A 25,438-nucleotide genomic window follows, 5' to 3' on the forward strand; every position below is an offset into this window, starting at 1 on the left:
TTGCTTTCATCGTGAATACGCTGTACGTATAATGCCAATCACAATATATACGTTTCTCAATTTTCCACCTCTTTATAGTAAACAAATAAGTAAGGAAAAAAAAACCTTTTGAATAGCTTCTTGCTATATGTCAAGTTTGGAATGTAGATGGATTTAGGTTTCGAGCAGGTTGAACATTTTCTTTCTCAATCGGTCCGTACTTTTAATTATTTTTCTCATTTTAGGCTTTGTTGTTAAGAGAATAGGTGGATACCAACTTCGAATAAAGTGTGGTATTTGACGAAATGTATATGACGAACTAGTATCAAACTCTTTAAAAACCAAAAAAAAAGAACTTCTAAATAGCAGTTGGCTTTATCACTTATCTATATGATTTATAAAGTCTCGCCATAAACTGTCTAAGATAAATAAATACCAAAAGTAAACGCGATAATTAAAAAGGCACCGAAAAGTTTTCCTTAACAAAGGTGGAAATACGGTCGATCGATATCTCGATGGGCGCCATCAAGTCACTTTTTTCCAGCACGCAATGACTAGTTTAAATTATTCACTGTAAAAGCTTTTAAATTGGATCGTATTATTTACTAGGAATTAATGGAATTTGTTGGAACAACTATTAAAATTATGTACAGTACATGAAATTTGATTTATTGTTGATCGACAAGGGACTTTTATTTCTGACTATAGGTTTCTAGTTAACCTAGATGGAAAATCTATAAATGTGTTGCATATTACCTGCAATACCAACAAATATATCCGACTTCGGTAGCACCGTGGGGAAAAGTGTTCACAATGCGATTGTGTGGTTTCAGGTTCGAATCCTCGCATGGGCATGATTGTCTTACAAAAAAAAACATGGTTCGGAACGCACTTTAAACTGTAGGTCCATAATAAACAACAAAATTAGGCGGCTGTCGAAATACGACGCGAGTCCATTGTAATTAAGGAAGAAGAAGAACCACCAAATATATTGTTTATGTGATGGTGATGGTTTTATTCGAAAAATATGTATTATGATTGCTGAAATTGTCACTACACTGCACATCATAGTAGTAGTAGTGTTAGCCTAAAACTTTTCTTTCTCCATCCCCGATAACCTCTACCATTACCCCTGGCCACTTTCATTCACCAAGAGATACTTCTCACAAAGATTTCACAATTCCTCGTTTGCTCGAAATGCGGATCCCAAAATGTCTCCTTTCAGCCTAGCCGTTCTTTCGCACTCTCCTATAAGTTTTTTCCGCCGCTCCACAATTGAACTTCGCACCACTCCTTGCGAGGTGCCGGTTGACTATACAGTGACCTGTGATGATTTCAATCAGGTGAGCTATAACGTGTGTGTCCAAATAGCACGGTTAACTCTAAAGCTTTCTGACAACAAATCATCAGCTTGCTCAGGTACCGTGAAGTATTGCGAACTTATCTGCCTTTTCGTTGCTCACCAATCTACTGAGAAACCAACCATAAAGGCATTGATTTTCTTCTGTCTTTATAATCATGTCAATAAAGCCTATATAATGTGCTAATTTGTCACACTTAAACTTTTCCAATATTTCCACACTAATTTTTGAATTTTCAATGAAGTGTCGTGTTTTAGATTTTATTGTATTGAGCAGATATCTAGAGCACACAGTTAATAAATTATAAAATAATATTTAAAAATATTTTATATTACTTATAAAAAAATATTCAAACCACGTTTTGGTCGCAGTCGCTGCAAAAACTCCAATCCTGAAAATCTGACTAATCAAAAGTTTTAGAAGCTGGAAACAAAAATCAATGCTGAAACTATTTCCATATATTTTAGGGTGAAAAGTTTGGCCGTTTCTGGATATTTCACTACGGCGCCAACCTTATAGAGGCTCCAATCTGGCGAAAAGCATCCGAAAAGACGGTTTCTGAATGTACAGTTTATGTAGGGCTCACAATCTTTTAATTAAGTATATTTTTTTCTATGTTTTTTACATCAATATGTGTATTTTACATTTTTTTACAGGACAGTAGCAGGATTGTTGGTCTTTTTTTTGCATAGTTAGGTAATTAGTACCTTTAATTCATACTCTTCTAATTATGTTTATGCGGCAATAAGTTCCAGAAACAAATATACTCATCTGAGTGTATTTGAACAGTAAATATTAATGAAACTATTTTTTTTTAATTTGATACTTTACTTTACCTTTGTATACATTCATATTCAAGAATTGAAACTTAAAATAATTAATTTAACAAATGTTTCGCAAAGCCTAATCCAGCAAATGTCATTATATGAAATTAACTAAAATTAAATGTTTATTAAATTACTTTTTATCAGTTCTGGTTCAATTTCCAGGGAGAATTTCTGTTATTCCAATACAAAATAGCATATTATATATAGTCAACTACTTTTTTGAAAAGTATTTCTAATTAAAAAATGTGCTTTGAGTACCAACGCTCCTCTACTTTTTCGATTACTTTATTCTAGAAGGATTTCCATTTTCTTTCATAACGAGTTTTGGCATCACTTCTTCGTTGAAGCTAAATAGTCGCTAGTGGCCAGATCTGAAGAATACGGCGGATAGTTTTTATCGACCAGTATGTGTGGTGTATTATCTTGGCGAATTAACACTTTTTTCTACTTTATGTGTTGCTGTTTGGCTGCAATTTCCGCCGTCAAATGTTCCAATAACGCCATAAACAATCACAATTGACCCTTTAGTTTTTTCCCCTGTCAAAATAATCAATAAATTTATTCTCTAAGCATCTCAAAATACGGAAGCCATATATTTTCCAATACCTTATTAGATTAGTGCTCTTGTCTTGCTAGATTATAGTAAGGCTTTTGATGTTAAATCACCATGTTCTTATAGCAATTGTTCATTTTATTCGATTTAGTACGAATAGCTGACAAGCTATTGAGCTAATGAAATCATATCTAACTAACAGGTCATACACATCCAAGATATGTCTTCGGAGCATCTCCATGCCAGTACTGCAGTGCCGCAGGGAAGTATATTGGGACCACTGCTCTATACCATCTACACATCCAACTTTATTAATGACCTTAAATTTTGTAACTACCACCTTTATGCGGATGACACTCAATTATGTTATTCATTTTTCCAAATAAACTAAATATTGCTAATGAGCGCATAAACCTTGACCTAAAGAGTATTGCATTAACTTCCGCCAAACAACTAAAAATTAACCCTTTAGAGTCTCATTTCATCTTATTTGGTAATAATGTCTTAGCTGCCAAAAAAGCCGTCCAAGAACGCTGAAATCTCCAAATCGACAATGTTGTTATTCCTTGTGTGACGTGACTCATGTGAAAAGTTTAGGTTTGGATATTGACAGCGATTTGCGGTTCCGGGATCACATCACTCAAAAGTAAAAAAATGCCTTCAACGCTTCGCCTTATTTACTCTAGTCATCTTCTGCAAAAGGACATACAAATTTTGTTATGCGATTCTCTAGTGCTAAGCCAATTTAACCATTGTGACGTTGTTTGTCTTGACAATTTTGAAGCAAGACGTATTTAAAAAGTTCAAAATTCATGTTTACGTCTAATTTATGGAATCCGTAGGCATGAACATATTACACCTTTTTTACGAAGAGCAAAGTGGCTAAATATGTACAATCGTAGAAAGCTGCACACAAATATTTTTTGTTTTAAAATTCTTAGAAGTAAAACACCTGATTATTTATTTAAGAAGCTTGAATTTAGGGTAGTCCTCTGCGTTATAATCATAGAGTTTCTATTCCTAGACATCGCAAAGAAATCTTTAAAAGATCTTTTTCACATACTGCTGCCAAAGCTATAAATTTATTACCGCAAAAGTTACTTGGTTCTTCCTTAGTTACTTTTAAAAGAAACTCTAAAATCTTTTAATCCGTGAACAAATAGGCGACTAGCTAAAGTTGGTAGGTGATCCTGACTTATTTGCTTATAGCGAATATCCTATAAAACTTTACTATCTTATGATTTCAAATGATCTTGGCCGTTGATATACACCTTACTCTCATGTCACTTTTCACATATTTGTTTTACTTCTTAATTTTTCTTCAGTTTTTTTTCTTTCTTTTTTACATTATTTTACATTACTTATAAAAATTTAGAATGTCATATGTACTGTTACCCAATTTTAAGGGTTTGTAATTGTTATAAATTGTAATAACAATCAGTATACTTATATAATTTCCTATTGGAATGATTTGTTGTATTATTATTATTATTATTATTACTATTATTTTACGGCCGACTTTTGTGCCTTAGGTTGCTTCGGACAGCTCTTACCGACTGCTCTCCACTCAGCTGACAATCTATCTCTTCAATTCAAGTATCTAGTGTATAATCTTAGAACATTGAAAGGCTAGAATTATTAAACAACAACTTTGTTTGAGTTCAACATGTGCACAGGGGCAAGGGATGTTTTGTTTATAAACAAATTCATTGATTCTCTGTTATCAAGTTTACACACATTTTCAAAGAGGAATTTTTCAGCTATATATCAACACATATCATATTGTTAATTTAACTTATTGATGTTAAGTTTTGGATTAAAAATAAAAAGTAGAATTAGATATATGTTATTTTAAGCGCAAAAATAACATCTTTAAAGCAAAAAAAAATTATTAGCACTCTTATTCCTAAAACCGCTTCTAAAAAATTTAAAATGGCAACACCGCAGGCAAAAGTTGATGTCATCTTATGAAATGTCATCTTGACAAACGGCTTTGTGTTTACATTTGGCATTTGTGGAGTTCTGTGTTTTTTCTTTAATTTTTGGTTGAAAAAGGAAAAAGTTATGTCAGGAAATGTTAAGGAAAAAGAAAAAAAGTCATTTCAGTGTTTTTATGACTTGTTACGATAGTAAGAACTTATGCCGTTTGTGCCGCACCATGACAAAAAGTAACAAGTAAATACCGATATTGTCATAACATCATATCAAGGGACAGCCGTCGTCGTTATAGTAGAATAATCAAACCTTATTAAGAAATCTATAATAAATATAGAATATTTAATTACCATAAAAATGCTTCTTATTGGATAAGTATTGTTCAGTAATGGCATTAGTATGACTTGCGCTAGTTATTCAAATACTCATATTAATTTCACTTCCCTAAGTAAAATTTGAATGACCCCTATATCTAAAAATATGTCTGCTCGCTAACACCAAAATTCCTCATTCCCCTTCTAAAAATGAACGAGGAACCAGACGTGAGAGGAGTGGACAAGGACTTAATAGGGAATTATTTTCGTGTATTCGACGCATTTTGGTGTATACTTCACTAGTACTCAAATTAAGTAACTAATCCCGTAAAACCTTGCCAATTATCGAAAATACCGGCCGGTAGCGGGAGTGACGGGCAGCTCAAGTATATAGAAGAAAGGAATCAATAGTCTATGGTAGGTTCATGTTCATTTTTATTATCCTTTTCTCTTATAAATTTAATGCTCTCACCCCACAAGTATCTTTAAGTCCGTTAAAAAACGCATAAAGAGTTCATAAACGGTAATATTGTTTATAATTTAAAGCATAATCTATTAATAATAAATAATAAATATTTATCATGTAAATATTTTTTGACGACGTCACTGGTAAAGATTACTTGTGTCGGTGGAATTAACAATGCGCTCGAGCGGCGTTGCACTGTTGTTGTTTTTATCTCTAATAAACCTTATCTACATTTATTTAACTTTGAGTGTTGACTGCTTTATAGAGTATCTTATCATATTTTATGAAAAAAAAGCTTCATATTTCATTGAAGTGGAATAATATTGTTTTGCGCTTGTGATAAATTTTTATTATATTATAAAGTGTGTTTTTTTCCCATTTCTACATAAGCATTTGGCATCATTGTATCAGAGATGTTGTAAGCAAACAAACTGCCCATAGTACTATGGCAATGCTAATTCTAGCCTTTTAATGCTCTAAATGTACAATAGTACAATAAGTAAAAAAATACCTTTTTCATGTTTTTTTTAACATAAAAGTAGCTTCACCTAAAGCACTGTAACTCACAAGCTAATTGTCGTTTATAGGTTAATGCCGTCTAAAAATCATATGAATTTCTCAATAGTGACGCTATTATTTAGGCTATTATTGTGGTTAGTCCGGGAACTGAAAAGTATTAAAAACGAAAGCTAGGATGGAATGTTAACTACCAGAAGATCCTACTAAGTAAGTTACTTTTTTGCTTCTAAAAATTAAATTTTTAGAATCTTCCATACCTCCTAAAAATACAGGGTGATTGATGGTTGATGGTACCTCAGACGTTTACGGAGAACGGAAAATATTTTTTTTTTGAAAATTTGGCAACATGGGTTTTAGCTGATGATCTAACGATTAAAAATATTTTAAGCGATGAAGCGTTGCCGCTTATACCAAAAAGTAGTAGCAACTTTGTTATTTTAAATGGAATACCCTGTATTTTTTCTTTTTTCGAGAAATTAATTATTTTCTTAATTTTTTGACCAAAACATAGCTCCAAATAAATTTGTATTACTACGGCACTGGAACGCGCAGAACCTTGAAATTATAAACGTAATTTATTAAAGTATTGTACATTATTTGTCACTATGAAAATTTGTTCTACGTTATACAGGGTTGCTCAAAATTAAAAATAGTGATTTTACCGCTAGATACAAAAATGGTAAAAAGTGCATTTTTTTAAATGGAACACCCTGTATATTATAACATATTCTAAAAGGAAATTACAATCCCTGTCTAAAGAGGTATTATGTTCCTATATCGAAGTAGTTCGGTTTCGGAAATAAAAGCAATTTTCTGTAAAAATCGGAATATTTTGACATATTTGCTTTAGTTGGCCATAAAAGGTCATGATGAAACAATGCTATGCTATTGATGTTTGACAGTGACATTTAGTTGATTAATAGTAAATACGCTTGGGTGTTTTTTTTTTAATAGTGAACTAAAAATTCATTAAAATGGAAAGAAATAGTTATTCAAATGAAGTTTTGATGAATCTATTTATTATTCATGGACAATGTGACAAAATTGTAGCAAGAACATGCAGAAAGTTCAATGAAATGTACCCGAATTTACAAAAAATGGATAAAAGAAAATTTGTGCGAATACAAAATAATTTTATACAATTTGGTTCACGAAAAAGAAAAAAGCAGAGAAGGAAGAATCATATTTTTCCTTTTTCCTTGTTTTTATTTTTGTTAACTCTTTTTTTCATTTGAAAATCAAGGTTTTTCTATCTTATAAGGATTTGCGTTAATAAAATTATAAAATGGATGTGGATGATGATAATAATGCTCTTCCATATCTCTCTGTTGTAATAATTGCAATAAGGAGCTATTTTAAAACAATTTAAAAAAAAAAGCTTAGAAAACCCTGTATAAGAGAGAAGACCAGGAGACAAATAAATAGGGAAAGACCGCAGATGTGTACCCAAATATAGATAAAATTATGTTTAAATGATAATTTATTTAATTTTTTTTATATTTCGTAAAAAAAATATAAACAAAAGTTTTGGACAGTGATAATTATTGACGTCTTCTCTTGTTCTTTTTAATTGACTAGTGACTGGTACTTACCCTGTTTAATTAGATATTCAAAATTCCCGCAAAATTTACGACATTTTATTGGCTAACGTTGCCGTTTAGCGTTCGACGCTCCTGTTCAAGATAAAAGATGGCCATCTCGACCGACAACGTAAACAGGAACTGCGAACGTCAACGCAACTATAACCAGTCACATATATTTATTGTCGTAAGGATAAACTGGAGGGCAAACAATAACCAGAACAGGAACGTTTTTGCACTATAACCAGGCCTTAACTATACAAGTGGGATAGTGCACGATCTACAAGGAGTAATTGCAGAGCAGAACAGCAAACCGTACAACACATGTTGATGAAATGTCCGAATACGGCTTATGAGTGTAATTTTCTGATGGCAATAGATGCTTTAATTTACAATGTATCTAATCTAAATATATCTTTGTAAACTGAACTAATTTGTGTTCGTGTTATATACTTATATATGTTTTATATCATGTGCAGCCATAAGATAAATTAAAAAAAATACAAAAGCACCAATAAACATCCTGTATGATCCGCTGAGAAATATTTCAACAGATATTTTGATCGTCGACAATCGTCATCGTCAAAAACCAAAAATTAACCCTAAAATATAATAAATTAACCTGCAAAGGTAGGATATTTTAATAGATATGAATCCAAATCGTTGAATTTCCGTAAGTGACCATGCGGAATCATATTGAACAAAGAAGACCACAAATCTAATTTAATGTTTGTTGTGGTGTTATAAGATTGACTTATTCGTCCATTCTCTCTTGGAAAAGATACTTTTCCAAGTCACCGCTACTTTTAATTTCTTGAACATGATTTAGAAAGTATGTGGGAAGATTTAAATTGAGAAACTCCAACAAACCTGCTATGGTTTCAACATAACACCACCTCATATTTTTTTGTTAATTGAACCCTATCAAAAAAGCCAAAATTTTCCAAATTATTTCATAGATAGGAAAAAAAGTTGCTGTTGTATGACTAAGACTTCCTGATATTTCGGTTTTAGATATTTTCATGGAGAGCGGTTTCAAGCAAAGAACGGAAGAATTTCTAAGAATATTTTCGGAAAGTAAATAAATTGTTAAAATAGTAGCTTTTCTATAAGCAACTAAGCTAATAACGAGGACTTATAACAATAATCAAAAGAATTCCTATCCCAATTCCTTTGGGCTTTATACCGAAAGAAATCAAAGTTGAGTTGGATGCAATTCATGGAACATCTAACAACACAGCAAACACAGGAGGTTTGCAACTGTTGTTTACAATTCGATACTACTCCTAAAAATATTGGCAAAATTGGGGATACGATTTTAAGTGATCGCTGAATTAAAGTGCGAAAAATAGTTGAGGCCACCGTCATATGGCACACCTTGCGCAGTGGTTCCAATTTAAAGCAGAAAAAATTGTCTGTAAAAAAATGTCGTTAAAATGGGTGCCGCGTCTGCTGACAGAAGAGAATACGAGCAATCGTTGGTTGCTGTTTTAACGCTCTTTCATGATAATCAGTCGGAGTTTCTTCGGACATATATAACTGTGGTGGATGAAATATGGAATCACTACTATACTATAGAGACGAAGAGAAAGTAACAATGCCCATGATATCTGTGTAGTTTTGATGGCCAAAATACAGAATTGAAATTCTTAGAATTGTTACACCGTTTCACCAGATTTGGCTCCCGGTGATTTTTTTCTGTTTCTAGATTTGAAAAACATGGCTTGGCAGACGATGATTAACTTCAAATAAGGAGGCTATTAAGCAAAAAAATATGTACTTATTTTCCAGGACTTTCGAAATCATATTTTTGAAAAGGTGTAAAAACAGAAATATAGAACTAAGAAGAGATTATTTAAAAAAACACTGTTTATTTTGTGGACTTATTGAACGATCCTTGTACACCATTAGTATTGATGCAAAATGATCTATTTAATAACAATAAAAATGGCTTTTATTAAAAAAAAAAAAATGTATCCTATATCGAAAATGATATGGTGTCATAGACAGTTTTTTCAAACTAAAGGCAACTTTTTTGTATCTGCTAGTTTCAGAGATCTTCATAATAAACTTAAAAACTCACCTTGTATAAATCGAGAACGGTGGCAACTAAGAGAATAGTGTAAGAAATCAGAAAGCTCAAATTTCAGAGCGTTCACATTTAATACCGCAATGCATACATAATATATATACCAGATTTGAAATAATTATCAAAAAACATTAGAGAGAAAACGCAAAATACGAGGATAAAATTGAAATTTTGCTACCCTATATAACGAAAACGAGGCGCTTTAGACTATTTACATATATGTTCTTATATTGAAGAATACGTTCACCCCCTGAAATATCTACATGGCATTAATTAACACTCTATATAGTAGAAGGAAAGATTCAATTAAAACAAAAGTTAATAGAAATTCATATAGAAAATTAATATGGTCAAAAATAACATATTTTCAAAATATACTTAATTTTACGAAAAAAAATCAATTGACCATTGATGAATGACTGCTAAGACCTAAATTCTGAGTGTTTTTAAAAAATAATTACAGATAGAAAAAAGTTTAGATAATGCATTTTCTTATTGTTTTTTTTCTTTTGTTTTAAGAAATATATAGTTGATATTAAAAATAAACAAACATTATTACCGCTTTCCCCTTTTTTAAATTGTAAACTTTAGTTTATACTACTTGTATGTAGCCATTTGTAACAAAAAACTAAATATAAAACAAAAATCTTTAAACCAAATACATATACAAAGAACATATATATAAAAAAACCGTCATAAAAGTACATACAGCTGAATGCCTGCACATTTATTTTGAACACGTATAAATTAATCCGTATGGAATTTTAGGAGTGAATTAATATATTCATTAAATTCTTGTAAATAATCCTATGTTTTAAAGAAAACATATTTTTTGTTGCTTAAAATTGGCCTTATAGGTAGGTTGGGTTGTATTCGATAAAAAATATTTGTATTTGTAAATATTAATACATGGGAACTATACAGTACATCAACTACCGAACTATTTCACTCAGGTCAAAAAATCTTTGACATGCTCAATATTGTCCTTTTATCAATTGCAGATATGGTCTTTAAAAATAACGTACGTTGTAATACTCGCTATATAAAGAGTGTTTTATTGAAATATGTTAAAATAATCCTAACAAAGAAAGAGATTGCCGGCGGATCATATGAATCGTTAATGACCTATTTCTGCTTTCATATAATATTACCTAATTGTCTAAAATGGTACTTGAAATAAAATAAGTAACCAGGAGCCAATAAAATAATATAATTTATAATAATCCAGAATAGGTATTACTAAGATTTAAGCGAAAGAAAAACCTGTTACAGACACGTCTTATCCGTCATCTTTACACAGGTCAGTTATACGGCTTCTACGACTTACCCAAACGGTAGTATTGATTCCACATTAGGCAATTTTTCGTTTTCGATGAAAAGGACACCGATGTTTCACCAATTATTAAACCCAACTTAACTTTTTAAAACAATGAATTTTTTTTCCTGGCAAAATGTTGCTATATTGGAGCTTCCAAAGAAAATTTGGAAACTGTAACGGAAAGACCAGTAGAAACTCGAACGCCGATCTGTCTATGGGGTGGGAAAGCCAGACTGAGGGTAATTTTCGCTGCTCCGCGCAGACCTAAAACAGCTATTGATTTTTTCCTAGAAGCGCCGGAAAATAACTTACTACGGGACATAGAGGCGCACAGTAGATCGACTCGACGTTAATAAGGACCATTGACGGTTGGTAAAAAATATACAATTTTATGAGAAGGCATGCAGTTTACCTTTTCACAGCCAAATCGTATTTAAATTATGTTAAATTTTGGTACGTCTGGCATATTTTAATTATTTTGAGATAACAAGGAAAGAAAGGATATACAATACAAGAATTACAAAAGAAAAGAAAAAATTATTATTTAAAAAAAAAAGATAATTGTATTGGTATACAAATATACAGTGTGTCCAAAAACTCCTAAAAAATATATAGAGTACCTTAAGAAGACTGGGCAGCTGTCAACTTTATTATTTTAAATAGAATATCACATTTATTGATGATAAATTCTAAATACATTTCATGTACATCAATCTTAAGAAGCTGTTTTAGAAATAGAAACAATTGAAAATCAAAATTTTTAAAAACTTTACCAAAAAAAAAAGCTTTAAAATCTAAATTATTTCAGATCGGTACTTTTTTGTGTCACCGGAGGCAGGTGGACGCTTTGACTTTGATTAATATATTTGACGTCTTCGTTTAGTTCAATATTGTCCGAAATGGCTCAATTGAATGAAAGAGAAAAAATTACATTAATAGGGTTACGGAGATCGTGTTAGACCATACGAAGAGATCATTATAATTTATTTAATGATTTATTTCCAAATCGAAATCCAATTACTTTATCAACTGCTCAGAAAATAGTAGAGGTTCGACGACTGGCAGCATTAAAGAAAGGACTAGATCTGTTCGGCCAAAATCTTCAACAAATGATGAAAGAAATTCCCAAGGTTTACAATGTTTCATTGAAAATCGCAGTTCCTTGCGAAGAACCGCTCAAGAAATTGACATGCCTAAATCATCACTTGAAATAATTTTGAAAGAAAATAAATTCCGTCCTTATAAAATTCACTTGGTGCCAAAACTATTGGAAGATGATTTTGACAGAAGGGTCGAATTTTGTGAAACAATCATGACAAAACTAAACCAAGATCAGAACTTATTAAATAAGATTGTGTTTTCGGATGATGCTACGTTTATGCTTCATGGCATTTTCAATCGCCAAACTTGCAGGTACTGGACCGATGAAAATCCACATTGGATGCGGGAAAAGCGTACCCAGTATCCCCAAAAAGTTAATGTGTGGACTGCGATATCTGGAAAGTAATTGGCCCGTACTTTATTGAGGGAAACTTGACTTCTAAAAAGTATTTATTAATGTTTCAAAACCGCAATGTTCCTGAAATCAGACGTTTGGTCGGCATACGGACAAGCATGGTTTGGTAAGATGAAACTCCTCCGCACTATAGTCGAAAGGTGCATGATTATTTAAAATTTACGTTTCCAAATAGATGGATAGGAAGGAGAGGTACCATAACGGCCAGCTAGGTCTCCAGATCTCTCCCCATTGGATTACTTTTTTGGGACATTTGAAAAATATAGTATTTGTCACTAAACCTGAAAATAAACGTAACAAATCAAGCTGGCCCAATTACACAAGAAATGATTCGAAACGTTTTTGAAAAATTTTATTTAACCCTTGCGTATTGTCAGGAAATGCAAGGAAAGATTTTGAACATTTAATTAAATAGTTTCGTTTTGTACTAAAATTTCTATTTCAATAGCTTTCTTAAAAAAGGGCGTTATTTTCTTGACATTTTAAAACTAGAAATTTGTTTTTTTATTTAGGCTTTAGTTAAATTTAAGGTTGTTGTTAACAATAGCTTATGAAAAACTAAAATACGAAAGTGCAACCCGTATTTCTCCAAGTTAAATAATTTAGATTTTAGAGCCTGGTAGTTTTTAAAAATTTTGATTTTCAATTCTTGATATTTCGTTCAGATTGGTATAGGGTGTTTGTTATACATGAAATGTGTTTAGAATTTATCATAGAATGCATCAATAAATGGGGTGTTCTACTTAAAATAATAAAGCTGACAGGTGTCAAGTCTTCTTGATGCACCCTGTATATTTTTCAGAGATCTGAAAACATGCAAAAAAATGAAAGAGAATTGACGTGTCCAAGCGCTTATTAACCAGGTTATCCGTTTACCTGTAAAAGTTATTTTTCTAGACTTTTTGGACACACTGTATATGGGTAGACAACACAACAAAACGTGAGGGGAGGGAAGAAAAGTATTAGTATAAGTATAATATATGTAATATAAGTATTATATACCGTGTAATATAAGTATTATATACCGTGTAATAAAACCGTATAAAATTAGTGTAAAAGTTAGTAATAGACATATGTTTTTTTAATTAGTAGAATTATAGTTACTTGGTACAGCTTGTTTTAGTACGCGTGCTATATCTCAGGAACTGTCAATCTAACATCATTCGAATTTTCTTTTGACATTAAAAAAGTGGCCAAGCGAAAATGCGGGAAATTATTTAGGGCCACTAGTAAGCGTAATTATAAGGTCAATAATTTTGATAGCAAAATCGAAAAGTAAATTAAATTTTCTAGAAAAAACTTGCAAATCACAGTTGGCTATATACATCTTTTCTACCTTTTGAGTTATTACCGAAACAAGAATTTGGTTGTGACGCTTAATACGAGTATGTCACTTCGCATCTTCTTTTGCAGTTTATCTAGGCATCGGACTTATCCAAGTTATGTAAAAATAATATTTCTAAATATTTTGAAGTTATTATAATAAAAAGAAAATTTAATTTAAACATAATAGTCCCAAAATTTAAACCATGTAAACCAGTTAAATGCCAACGGCTTATAACCAAAGAACAAGAACAAAAACTTTAACAAAAAATAGACTGTACAATTGTTCAAAGTGTCCACTGTTTTGTAAATACAGTTCTCAATTTTTCTTTACAAAGCGTAACAGCTCAATATCCGATTGAGGAATGGAATTTAGAACATTTTGAATATGCTTTGTCATATCTTCTCTTGTTATGGGCCATGTTTTGTAGACATGTCCTTAATTCATCCCCATAAATAATAGTCTAACACAGTTAGATCGGAAGATCTAGGTGGGCATAGACCCTTTCTAATCCAGCGATCTGGATTATAATGTTAATCTCAAAGTGTGTGATCATATTATTACCACATATTTATGCTTAGATCGGCTTAGCTTTAGATAGCTTTATCGGTCCATAAAATTTGAAAGAGGAACTGCGGATTTTCGTTAAAATTTCTTATTGGAAACATAAGATATGGGCCGTGAAAAGAGTGCTGAATTCTTCCCCACAATTGGGTTTGCACCAGTTTTGAAAATTTCACAAAATTCAAAAAATTTTGTGAATTTTTTGATTAAAAGAATACTTTTTTATTTGAGCGAAGGAAGAGAACACATGACTTATGATGTATACACAAAGTTTTAATTAAAACATAGTTACATTTTGAAATATAAGGACGTTGTCCTATTGCCACGCAGTGATATCTACTACTGAGATACGATTTTAAGAAAGAAGTAAAATGATTTGAAAACCCATAATAGTGAAGTTAAGCAAGTAACATAGTGCGGCTAATATTATCAAAACCTTTGCTGAAATCAATAAGGCCCAAACCAATTATTTTCTTTTGGTCCTCATTAAGCCTTAGATCATTAACTAGGTTAATAAGACAAGATTTAGTACTATATTGCTCTCTAAATCCGGATTGATCCAGGTTAAAATAAAAACGCTAAATCTGCATTAACAGTTGATATCTTTGATGTAGTACTTATGGTAACATGTTTCTCCTTAAAACCATCATCAGACCTATAATAGAAAATATCACTTTTCTTTTTAAATTATAAAGCTTAAAAATAACACTTACCGGACATTCAACACACCATTCACAATATAAAAATTTAATGACTAGCAAAAACTAACAGATATTAAAAAATAAATAAATTGGATGGATAGTTACATCTATAAATAAATAAACAAAATACATAAAACAAATAATGATATAAATCACAGATTATTCACTTAGGGTTGGACATTAATGCTATGTTAAAATAACAAAAATAGATGGCACTCGTTATTACACAATACACGGTACTACATGATAAAATTATGGTCTACTATATTATTAAAAATAAAATGCGAGCTATACGACTGCTGATCATTTACACAAGTAAAATCAAGGGTTTTTGAGGCTTTGTTGATCTTAAGAGATTCTAAAAGATCAAGTTTTTTACCCTTATCACAAATGCATGTAACAATTTTTTTGCCATCCTTCAGTGGAAATGAATGGTTTTCGGACAACAAATGATTCACAAAGGGAGATTTACAAATAGCTCTGTCGGTATTAAGGTATTTAAAAAACTGATGTATATGTTCATTGATTTTCTCCAAATTTTCCGGCCAGACTAACCCACATAGACTGCTGGGCGCTCCGGGCATTTAATTTCGTAAACACCGGAAGATAACACTGGGCATAGTTTGTCTTTAATTTTCGATTTGTGTTGTTGTGTTGACACAAACGATATTCAACGACGCAAAGATCCTTGCTAGCTGAGATGAGATATTGCCAAAGTAAGTCATGGCCTATACGTACTCGCAGATTTTTCTGTTTCCCCAATTTATATTATATGATAATTTGTACCTATTAACAAACTGGTAATGGATTTTGATGGTAGATTTTACTGGGTACAAATTATTTCTAGCAATTAACTTAATGGTGAAGAGTTCCTTATTAAATGCTTCTCGTGACAAAGGGACATTAAATAACCTGTAGAATAACGAATTAAAGCTGCCAAATTTTATTACGTTATTTGTAGAAAATGGTTTTCTACGGGGAGTTTGATGGTACCTTAGGCGTTTACGGAGAACGAAAAATAGATTTTTTTGAAATCAAAATCATGGGTTTATCTAGTGATCTAATGATTAAAAATATGTTTAGCGATGCAGCGTTGCCGCTTATACCAAAAAGTAGTAGCAACTTTGTTGTTTTAAATAGAATACCCTGTATATTATTTTTATTTTCTTATGCCCTAGCGCTTTATGATTATTGTTGTCTAAGGCGTTCCTATACCTATTTTAGTGGTTTTCGAGAAATTAATTATTTTCTTTATTTTTTGACCAAAACATAGCTCCAAATAAATTTTTATTACTACGGCACTGGAACGCGCAGAAAATTGAAATTATGAGCGTAATTTACGGAAGTATTGGACATTAGTCTTCACTATAAAAATGTATTCTACGTTATACAGGGTTGCTTAAAATTAGTGATTTTACCGCTAGATACAAAAATTGTGATATGTGCATTTTCCAAATTTTCAAAAAATTCCATTTTCCGTTCTCCGTAAACGTCTAAGGTACCATCAATCATCAATCACCCTGTATACGTTTCAAAAACAAGTCTGTTATTTTATCTTATTAAAAGAAGGCCTAAAAAAGGGAGGCGACAATTATTGTTCTCGACTTCTAGTGTAATATTATCCTGTAGTGAGTTTAAAAATTTAAAAAAAATCTCTCAGCTGTTCGTTGTATCCATCCCAAAGAATGTAAACATCGTCTACATATCTTTTGTTAAATAATACTAGACTATATACAAGATTGTATTCTAAGTCTATAAATACCTCACTCAAAAAGGAGTTTGTTTTAGTACTAAGTTTAACAGTATAAGCAAATTTTGAACGATCAAAGTGGGTAGTTTTCTAGTAAAAGTTTTTTTATTAACAATATGCAATCTAAGTCTTATGGTGGAATGCTGGGAAATAAATTTGTTACGTCGAGGCAGATTAAGCTGACTGCCAGCTTAATCTAGAACAATAATTGAAAACAATATCGAGTTGGTTTTTATAATATTTTGGGTAAGATTGAATGCATCGATTCAGAATGCGATAGATTTGTGATTGATTTAAAATATTAGCCATTGTCGAGCAAGAAAATTTTAAATTCTCACCAGCAACCACTCCTATCAAACCAGCGTCTGCAGCCCAAATTTTAAAACATTATAAATATATCAAAAAATAAATTTAAGTATCTAAGCACATATTTTCATAGCGAAAATATATTATTATACACATTATAGACAGCGTTAGCAATTAAGTTTGATTTTTCCTGATAAAAAGAAAATTAATAATTGTTTAATATGAATTGGAATATAGAGAGAGAAAAAAAGAGAAATGATTTTAATAGTAGTCGAGGTCAAACTTAAACATTGTTTTAGTCAGCATACTGAAATGCAATAGATTTTTATAAAATTTAAAAAATAAATCAAAAAAGTTTTCTAAAAAAGTATAAATAACCACGTATAATAATACCAACACATATTTTTGCTTTGTTTGAATACATGAAAATAAACAAATGTACATCTATTTTCTAAAATTAATTCAATAAAAAATACACTAATTCTAGCCCAAAATAAAAATGTAGTATCATTTTAACCAAAAACAAATAAAATGAAAATTATTGTGGATGAATAAATATTAGATAATCTACCTATCCCTAGTCAAAGAAGATGGAGGCTTTATTTTCTGATTTGCTAGAGTCAAAAACACCAGAACTTTTAAGTTTTCAACCATCACTTTATCTCCCAAAGACGAACACTCCCATATCGAGACCAACAGGAATTCTTAAAGACTGTGTGTGGTGTTTCTTAAAAAGATTAAGGTTTTTATTCTTGATAAATTTAGTCAGAAAAAACATCACGGTGGGACTTTAAAGATATTTTTTTAGAAAAAAATGCTCTCACGAAGCCAATGCTGCACAAATGCTACTAAAACCGGCCTTGGTTTTTTAAAAACGTAAGTCAGATTTATTGGACACCAGTTTATTTAAGAATATTTACAGTACAGAATCGTAAAAATCCTGCGTTTATTCGTCAATTCCATGATACTATTCTAATTCACGGCTGTACGTCAAATATTAAGCACTTGCTATGCATGCAGCACTTTATTATGCACTTCGTTGATTCGATAAAAACATGTTCTCGTAATCATTGCTGGTATTTTAAGTTGAAGCGGATTATGATAATTTATGTAATGGTAATTATATTTTAGACGGCAGTGTATGAGATAAATAGGAATACAAAAACAGACATAAAATCCCACACCATGCCGCGTTTAGTAAACCGACTTAAGATAATATAATATATATAACATGGATATAACTCGATATCCATGACTTCTGTTATATTGATGTATTGATGAATATACAGGGTATCCGGAAAAAGGAGGCCAATTCGCCGGCTACATGTAGGGTGGACCAAAATAATGCGACTTTTGTTATGCCATTTTTTAATTAGGCGCTCGGTATTCAATATACAGGGCGTCAAAATGACAAATATAAAATCGTTTTATGAAGTAAGTCGAGTGATTCATAAGATATTAAATTAAAATTTGGTGTAAGGGGGTTTTTTGGAACGAAAAATAGAAATCCGTTCTCGGATTCGCTATACCTTGCAGAGGGCGCTTGCGGCAATAATGACCCGAAATTATTTGTTCTACGTGACCTCCATTCATTTTTATACAAATCCGACCCTCTTGAATAAAGAAAATATAAGGCTTTGAAAAATATTTGGTTTCAACCTGAAACGCTCTCCAGCTGCAATGATTCTTTCCCTTAAATGATCCTCGTTTAAAATCGGAACCATATACGCAAATGATGATGAAATACTCATCATCCCCAGACTTAAAAATCCAAAGGCGTAAGGTCGGGCGAACGGGATGGCCACGGACAGGAGCATCTCGACCCCAACCAATCCAGCGATTAGAAAATACTTGATGTAAATAGTTCCTAACATTTATAGCAAAATAAGCCGGACCACCGTCGAGTTGAAACCAAAGATTTTGTCTTAAATTTAAACGCAAATTATCAAGCAAATCAGGCAGTATTTCTTGTAAAAACAACAGAAATGAATCACCAGTCAAATTATCTGGTAAAATGACAGGTCCTAAAAGAAAGTTATTCACAACACCTGCCCGCACATTGACTTTAAAATTTACTTGATGATGTGTCCTAGCTATGGCCTAAGATTCTATTTAGCTTATAAGTGTGCGTTATGGATATCTGTTATGCTATTTCTCGTGAACGTGGCTTCGTCAGTAAACAGAATCGCCCTTATAAAATTCACATTTCTATTATTCATTTCACATAACCATCTACAAAAAGCAAGTCTTGCCTCGGGATCGTCAAGTAAACGACACTGTACTTTTTTTTTTTTTATGGTAAAAAGAAGCACAAGAGGAAAGTCCTATGTCACTCTTGGAGTGGTGCTTGCGCGAAGATATTTGTGGGCATTTATCTTGAATCGCTGCAGGTTGTATGCGTCGGGAAATATGTAAGGTGGAAGCCCGTTCCAGAAAGAACATGTTCTCCAGAGATGTGTCCCGATGAGTCCCGATACAGCGACGTCCTTGGGGTAGGCAGGTGGACTCGATGTTGATGAGCCGCAACTGCTAGACGCGTCCTTCTTGCCGGAACAGCCCTGGGTGGGATCAGGCCTGCCAGCTCAGAGGAGCACTTACCGTGATAATAACAGTAGAATAAACAGAGATCAGCCACCTTTCTCCTGTGCTCCAGACTATCCAGACTATTTGTCAGTTCTGGTTTGTCGATAAGACGAATAGCTCTCTTCTGTATAGAATCTAGCAGCTTTAAATGTTTTGAAGATCAAATGGCTAAAGTTGTTGAATCCGTAAATTGTAAACTCTTATAAATTGTAAACTTTATTTTCCGAATATTTCTCTCCAGCGAAAGCCCTAGTACTAATGTTTTGTGATTCTTCCACAAGTTTTTAAAATTTTTTCTCTTGCCCTGGTTGAACCGCACGATGTCGACCGCAATTACCCTTGCGTCTTTCGCTGAAGCTTCCACTCTCTCTTAAGCGGTTAATCAAATTTAAAAAATATTTTCTTTTAAGATGAAATCGGTTTGGGAATGTCTGGGCATAGCGTCTAGCGGCTAAACTAGCATTGGAGTCACAATTTCCTAGTTGAGAATTGACGGTATTTGTACTGTTTACAGTAATATTTAAAACTTACCAAACATCAGAACCATATTCGTCATTTCGGAAAAGGGTACATTTCTTGGTCTATGAGCCTTTATGGTTTTATAAGTCGTAAGAAAACACACCAAATACAAATATGTAATAAAAAAATGCAGATTTATTTGAGGAGTAATTGAGAAGCTTGTTAAGAGCGTTAGAAGCGTAAAAAGTTTCTGGTGCCCGAGGTCAGCAAATTTGTTTAGAAAGAAGTATCTAGATTTTAAGATTTTACAATTAATATATCTAATAACCGGATTCTCAGGCCGACATTTACTAAGAATACTTTTTTTACAAGAAAAGATTAAATAATTAGAATTTTTACTAGAACTTTGTTATACAGGGATACAAAAAAGTTTTGGTATTTTTAACACATGCAATATACCGTAGATGGCGCCCTCTGCAAGGTATAGCGAATCCGTGAACGGATTTCAGTTTCTCGTTCCAAAAAACCCTCTTATACCAAATTTTAAATTAATATTTTATTGAAACACTCGACTTACTTCATAAAAACGATTTTATATTTCTCATTTTGACGCCCTGTATATTGAATACCGAGCGCCCAATTAAAAAATGGCATAACAAAAGTCGCATTATTTTGGTCCACCCTACATGTAGCCGGCGGATTGGCCTCCTTTTTCCGGATACCCTGTATTATATTTCTTAAATTATACTTTAGATGTTGAAGAGTACATCAAATGCAGATAATATTCTATAGTTCTATTGTGCATACTTATGATCTTAAATAATCAATTAAAAATAAATATTTGAAAAAAGTCCTGAAATATTTTGAGTCCAAAATTTGGGTGACTATTTTTTAAGTCCAAAAGCAACAAGGGTTAATTAAAAAGGATGCGGTCAGCAAAATGCTCAATGCTCGTGGCTCATCAGTCAGTGAGTGAGAGAAGGTTAATAAATAAATAAAAAAATTAGAGCGTCACTGTTCTTTTAAATTACAAAAAAAAGTAGATCCTCTTTTAAAAGAAATACCCTTTAATTTAACATGCCTGTACTACCTATTAGATATCGATTATCCCTTATCGATTCCACCCTGTACATATATTCATTCGTTAATAAGACTTAGTTAAGGTCATGGAGGATCATGGGTCTAAGACAAATAAGAGTCAGAGATATACAATTATCCTAAATGTAAATACTATTTATTACAATGTACACTTATTAATAGAGATGACAAATATCACATAGAACCTTATAAAAAAAGAGTAAGTCACTAAAAAATACATTCAGGATTTTAATTAAAGAATAAATAAAATATTACGTTCAGTAACGGGTTGCTTGCTATTACGAAGAAGTACTTAAAAAAATTAAAATTTTTCAAAAAATACAAGTAGATAACCAATCCTGACTCCTTATAAGGGTTGGAAAATCATCCTTGGGGCACAATGGCACTACCCGTTATAACATGATACGTCCGCCAGTTTAATAAAAAATAAAAATATTTGTTTATTTGGTTTTTTTCTAATGGGTACTGCAATTTTCTAGATATGTCGCTCAAATTTATAACGTAGGATACAAAATAATTTTTTACCTTATTTAGAAACTTTTTATTTTCTGGGTTCCATGTATCTCCGATCCGAAATTTAGAAGAATATTAAATATATTTTAGAAAATAGGCCATCGTCCTTTGAAGAAAAAATTGAAATTAAAAAGTTCTAAAAGGGGAAGGATGGTGAAATAATGAATTCGTCAAATGAACTTATACGTAATTTAAATTCAGGTGATATTAATTTCCATTTAGAAGCCCTTCGTCATATAACTTCACAAGTCGAAATAATTCTTAATTAAGACCAGTCCAAAAAATTCAGATAGTATGTTACATACTTACATAAATTTTGAAAAACACGTACAGATTTTTTTTTTATTTTCATAAAATATTTTTATTATTTCAACAAGCTAACAATGAAAATAATGCACAAATGTATAAAAGACGACGTATTGAATTGCATGAATATAATAGACTAATTTTAAAATAATAAAAAAACTTGTACAAAATATCTTAGATGTAGATAGTAAAGTGAAGTATTTGCTAGAAGAATAGTTTTAAATATAAATAAATCTGATTCTGTAGTTTTTGTTCTTTAAAAACTTTATTTTTTATACATTCGTTTTCATCTGGCTTTTTTAGCCTACGGTGGATTTACTTACTTGAACCCCCAAATTAAAAATCCACGAACCGCCCCTGTTATTAAGTATATGAAAATAGATGAAAGACAAAGTAAACATATAGATAGTTAGATAACTAAATATTTGGGCAGTTTTGGAGAAAGTCAAATGAGTGCATAATCCCAAGTAAGAAATATTATTTATGTGCACAATAAATTTTTTAATAATCTTAAAACAATAAGCATAACCGATTCATAAAAAATGCGATATTAAAAAATGTCCTTCATTTTCTAGGTATTCATCCACTGTGGAGAACAACGCGACGAAGAGGCGAACCCAGCGTACGGATCGACAGCAAGACGCCCGAGTGGGGAATTGAGGACGTACAATTGCACGTAAATCAGATTTTAGTAGATCTAATCCCGATTTTTCAAAAGTGCCCTCATTTGTAATTTGCCTCCCATTGTAATTTTGTAGCAAAGGGAATATTTTACGGCATAACATTTTTGGAAGGGGAAAAACTATATTTTTGTGCATCAATTCACTTCCACCTTAGAACATTGAAAGGCTATAATTAGTAAACAATAACTTTGTTGTAGTTCAACATGCGCACGAGGGCAAAGGGGGTGTTTTGTTTACCAACATATTCATCGATTCTCTGTTGTCAAGTTTACACGCATTTTCAAATAAGAAAATTTTCAGTTATATCTCGACATATACAGGGTGTTCATTTGAAAACGTCCCACCATGGATTTATCGAAAACCAGTGTTTAAAAAAAAACGCCGAAATACGTCAAAAGGTTTGTCAAGGGGGACAACTTTTTAACCTAAAATTACTTCACCCCTTTTAACCCTCTGCCCCCCAGGGTCATCCCCTTAAAAATTTTAAATGGCAAGGGGTATCGAGTAATAGCTTGTTTAAAAGGTCTTTTGAAGTCTTTTTAAATCGGTCGATTCGTTTTCGAGAAAATTAGAAAAATCTTTGTTTATCTTAATTTGTTCCGATAGAAAACAAAAACAGGAAAATATCAGTTTTTATTTCAATAAGTGTTCAAAATGTTGCCCGTTTTTGGCCAAACAATGATATAGGCAAGGTTTAAATTCCTGACAGACATTTTCAAAAACAAGTTGTGGGATATCATGGCAGCTGTCGATGATGCTTTGACGAAGTTCATCCAAACTTTCAGATTGGGGAGTAAACACAATAGATTTCAAAGGACACCATAGAAAAAAGTCTAACGGCGTTATATCAGGAGATCTAGCAGGCCATTCTATAGGCCCCCTTCGCCCTATCCATTTATCTGGAAACTCGTCGTCTAGCCATTGCCGAACGGAAAAAACATAGTGAGGAAGAGCGCCGTCTTGCTGGAAATATATTTCAGCCTCATCAAGTATAGGGATTCCATCATCATCGATTTGGTTTTCAATGGATTCAGTTATAAGCGGATTGATGGTATTTTCCAACATATCCAAATAAATGTCTCCATTTAAATTTCCGTTAATAAATAATGGCCCAATCACTTTATTTCCTAAAATGCCTGCCCATACATTAATTTTTTGAGGGTACTGGGTATGCCCTTCTACAAATGCATGAGGATTTTCAGTGCTCCAATATCTATAGCTATGCTTATTAACAAATCTATTTAGGTAAAATGTGCATTCATCGCTGAAGCAGATATTCTTTACATGAATAGTATTATCATTAATCGCTTCAGTCATTTTTTCACAAAACTCAACTCGCCTATCGAAATCGTCTTCGGTTAACTCTTGCAATATTTTCATTTTGAATGGATAAAATTTATGAAGTTTGGTAACTGTGTGAACAGAGCCTAATAAAATACCAGTGGCAGCAACAATTTTGCGTAATGAAGTATTAGGATTTATTCCAAAATGACCCGAAACTTCAACTTGAGCGGCTTCATCCAAAATTCGCTGATGATCACGTTTTTTATTTGCAACAGATCCAGTTTCAGTAAACTTAGTAACAAGGTCCAAAACATACCTATGCGAAGGTATCTTCTCCGGATGTCTGGCGTTAAATGTGAGCACATTGATTTTGGGCACCATAATTTAGAATAATTTCCACTCTTTCGGCATTTTGGAAGTAAAATCTTCAATTCAACAAATAAATTTTCACTATTCCAAGACTGTCACAAATGTAATTGACGGCAAATTAAATTGTTTATTTTCCTTAGAAACTATAAATAACTAAGCAGGTATACAGGGTTGATCATGTTACAAACTTCTAGGGCAGATAGAAAACGTCAAAATAAAAACAAAAGTTCATATAAACATGGGTCCGGAAAAGCTTCCTCAGGGAGCTAGAGCTCTTTGAAAATAACCTTTAAAAACTAGTTTTTTTTTAATAGCTCCGGCACTACTTTAGCTACCGCAACCAATTTTGGGAGGTAAATTATTGTTAGTACGTTTATTCTTTTAAACCTACTAAATAAAAAAAATATTTTCTAGGGGCTTCAGAATCAGGGGGGTATTTGGTAAATTTAGGCCCATTTCTTTAAGACTTTAATTTCTGCCCGTTTGGGCATTAGATTATGATGTTCCTATGCTTTTAACATAAAAAAGGTGCTCTTAGTAAAAGTCGGTAAATGGTAAATAACACCGTTTTTGTGAAAATTGACGAAAAGCAAGTTATGAGATACAAAAATGAATTACTTATTATTATTAATAAACAATTAGAAAAAAATCTGGCGTAAATAAAAAATAAATGTTTAAAAAAAGTTAAGGAAGCCACTTTATTTAATTGTTACTCAAATTAATTAACTGTCACTATAATTACCTTGAGGCATAAAATGTTTAAATGATTTTAAGTGTAATAAAAAACCAACAAATTAACAATTTTAGAAACGTAAACAAATTTTATTAAAGATTGGTATTACAAAAATAAACTTAAAATATTAATTGCTCAAAATGCCGGCCGCCACGATCGATATATTTATTGTATCTACGCACCATATTAAGGTTGACGTGGTTAAAAATATCAGGCGTGGTTTGGATTACTTCAGCAGCTGCGGAAATTCTGGCCACCAGGTCTTCTTCTGACTCGACTGGAGTTTCATATACGAGACTTTTCATATG

The 25,438-nt window shown here is 32.0% G+C and overlaps 1 protein-coding gene across 6 annotated transcripts in view; it reads right to left on the reverse strand.

Annotated features, from left to right (window-relative positions):
• LOC126744651 (protein Fe65 homolog) overlaps positions 1 to 25,438 on the reverse strand; it is a 148,752-nt gene that overhangs the window by 94,951 nt on the left and 28,363 nt on the right. For 2 of the 6 annotated variants that reach the window (XM_050452166.1, XM_050452163.1), the window contains exon 1: positions 10,951 to 11,160. The exons of the other annotated variants lie outside the window; for them this stretch is intronic. In XM_050452166.1, coding sequence (XP_050308123.1) covers positions 10,951 to 10,975 — 25 coding nt within the window. In that variant the 5' untranslated portion in view covers positions 10,976 to 11,160. Of the gene's footprint in view, positions 1 to 10,950; positions 11,161 to 25,438 lie in introns of those variants that run through there. 6 annotated transcript variants of the gene reach the window in all.

The sequence above is a fragment of the Anthonomus grandis genome, chromosome 14 (assembly GCF_022605725.1).
Source record: "Anthonomus grandis grandis chromosome 14, icAntGran1.3, whole genome shotgun sequence".
In the NCBI taxonomy this organism is placed as follows: domain Eukaryota; kingdom Metazoa; phylum Arthropoda; class Insecta; order Coleoptera; family Curculionidae; genus Anthonomus; species Anthonomus grandis.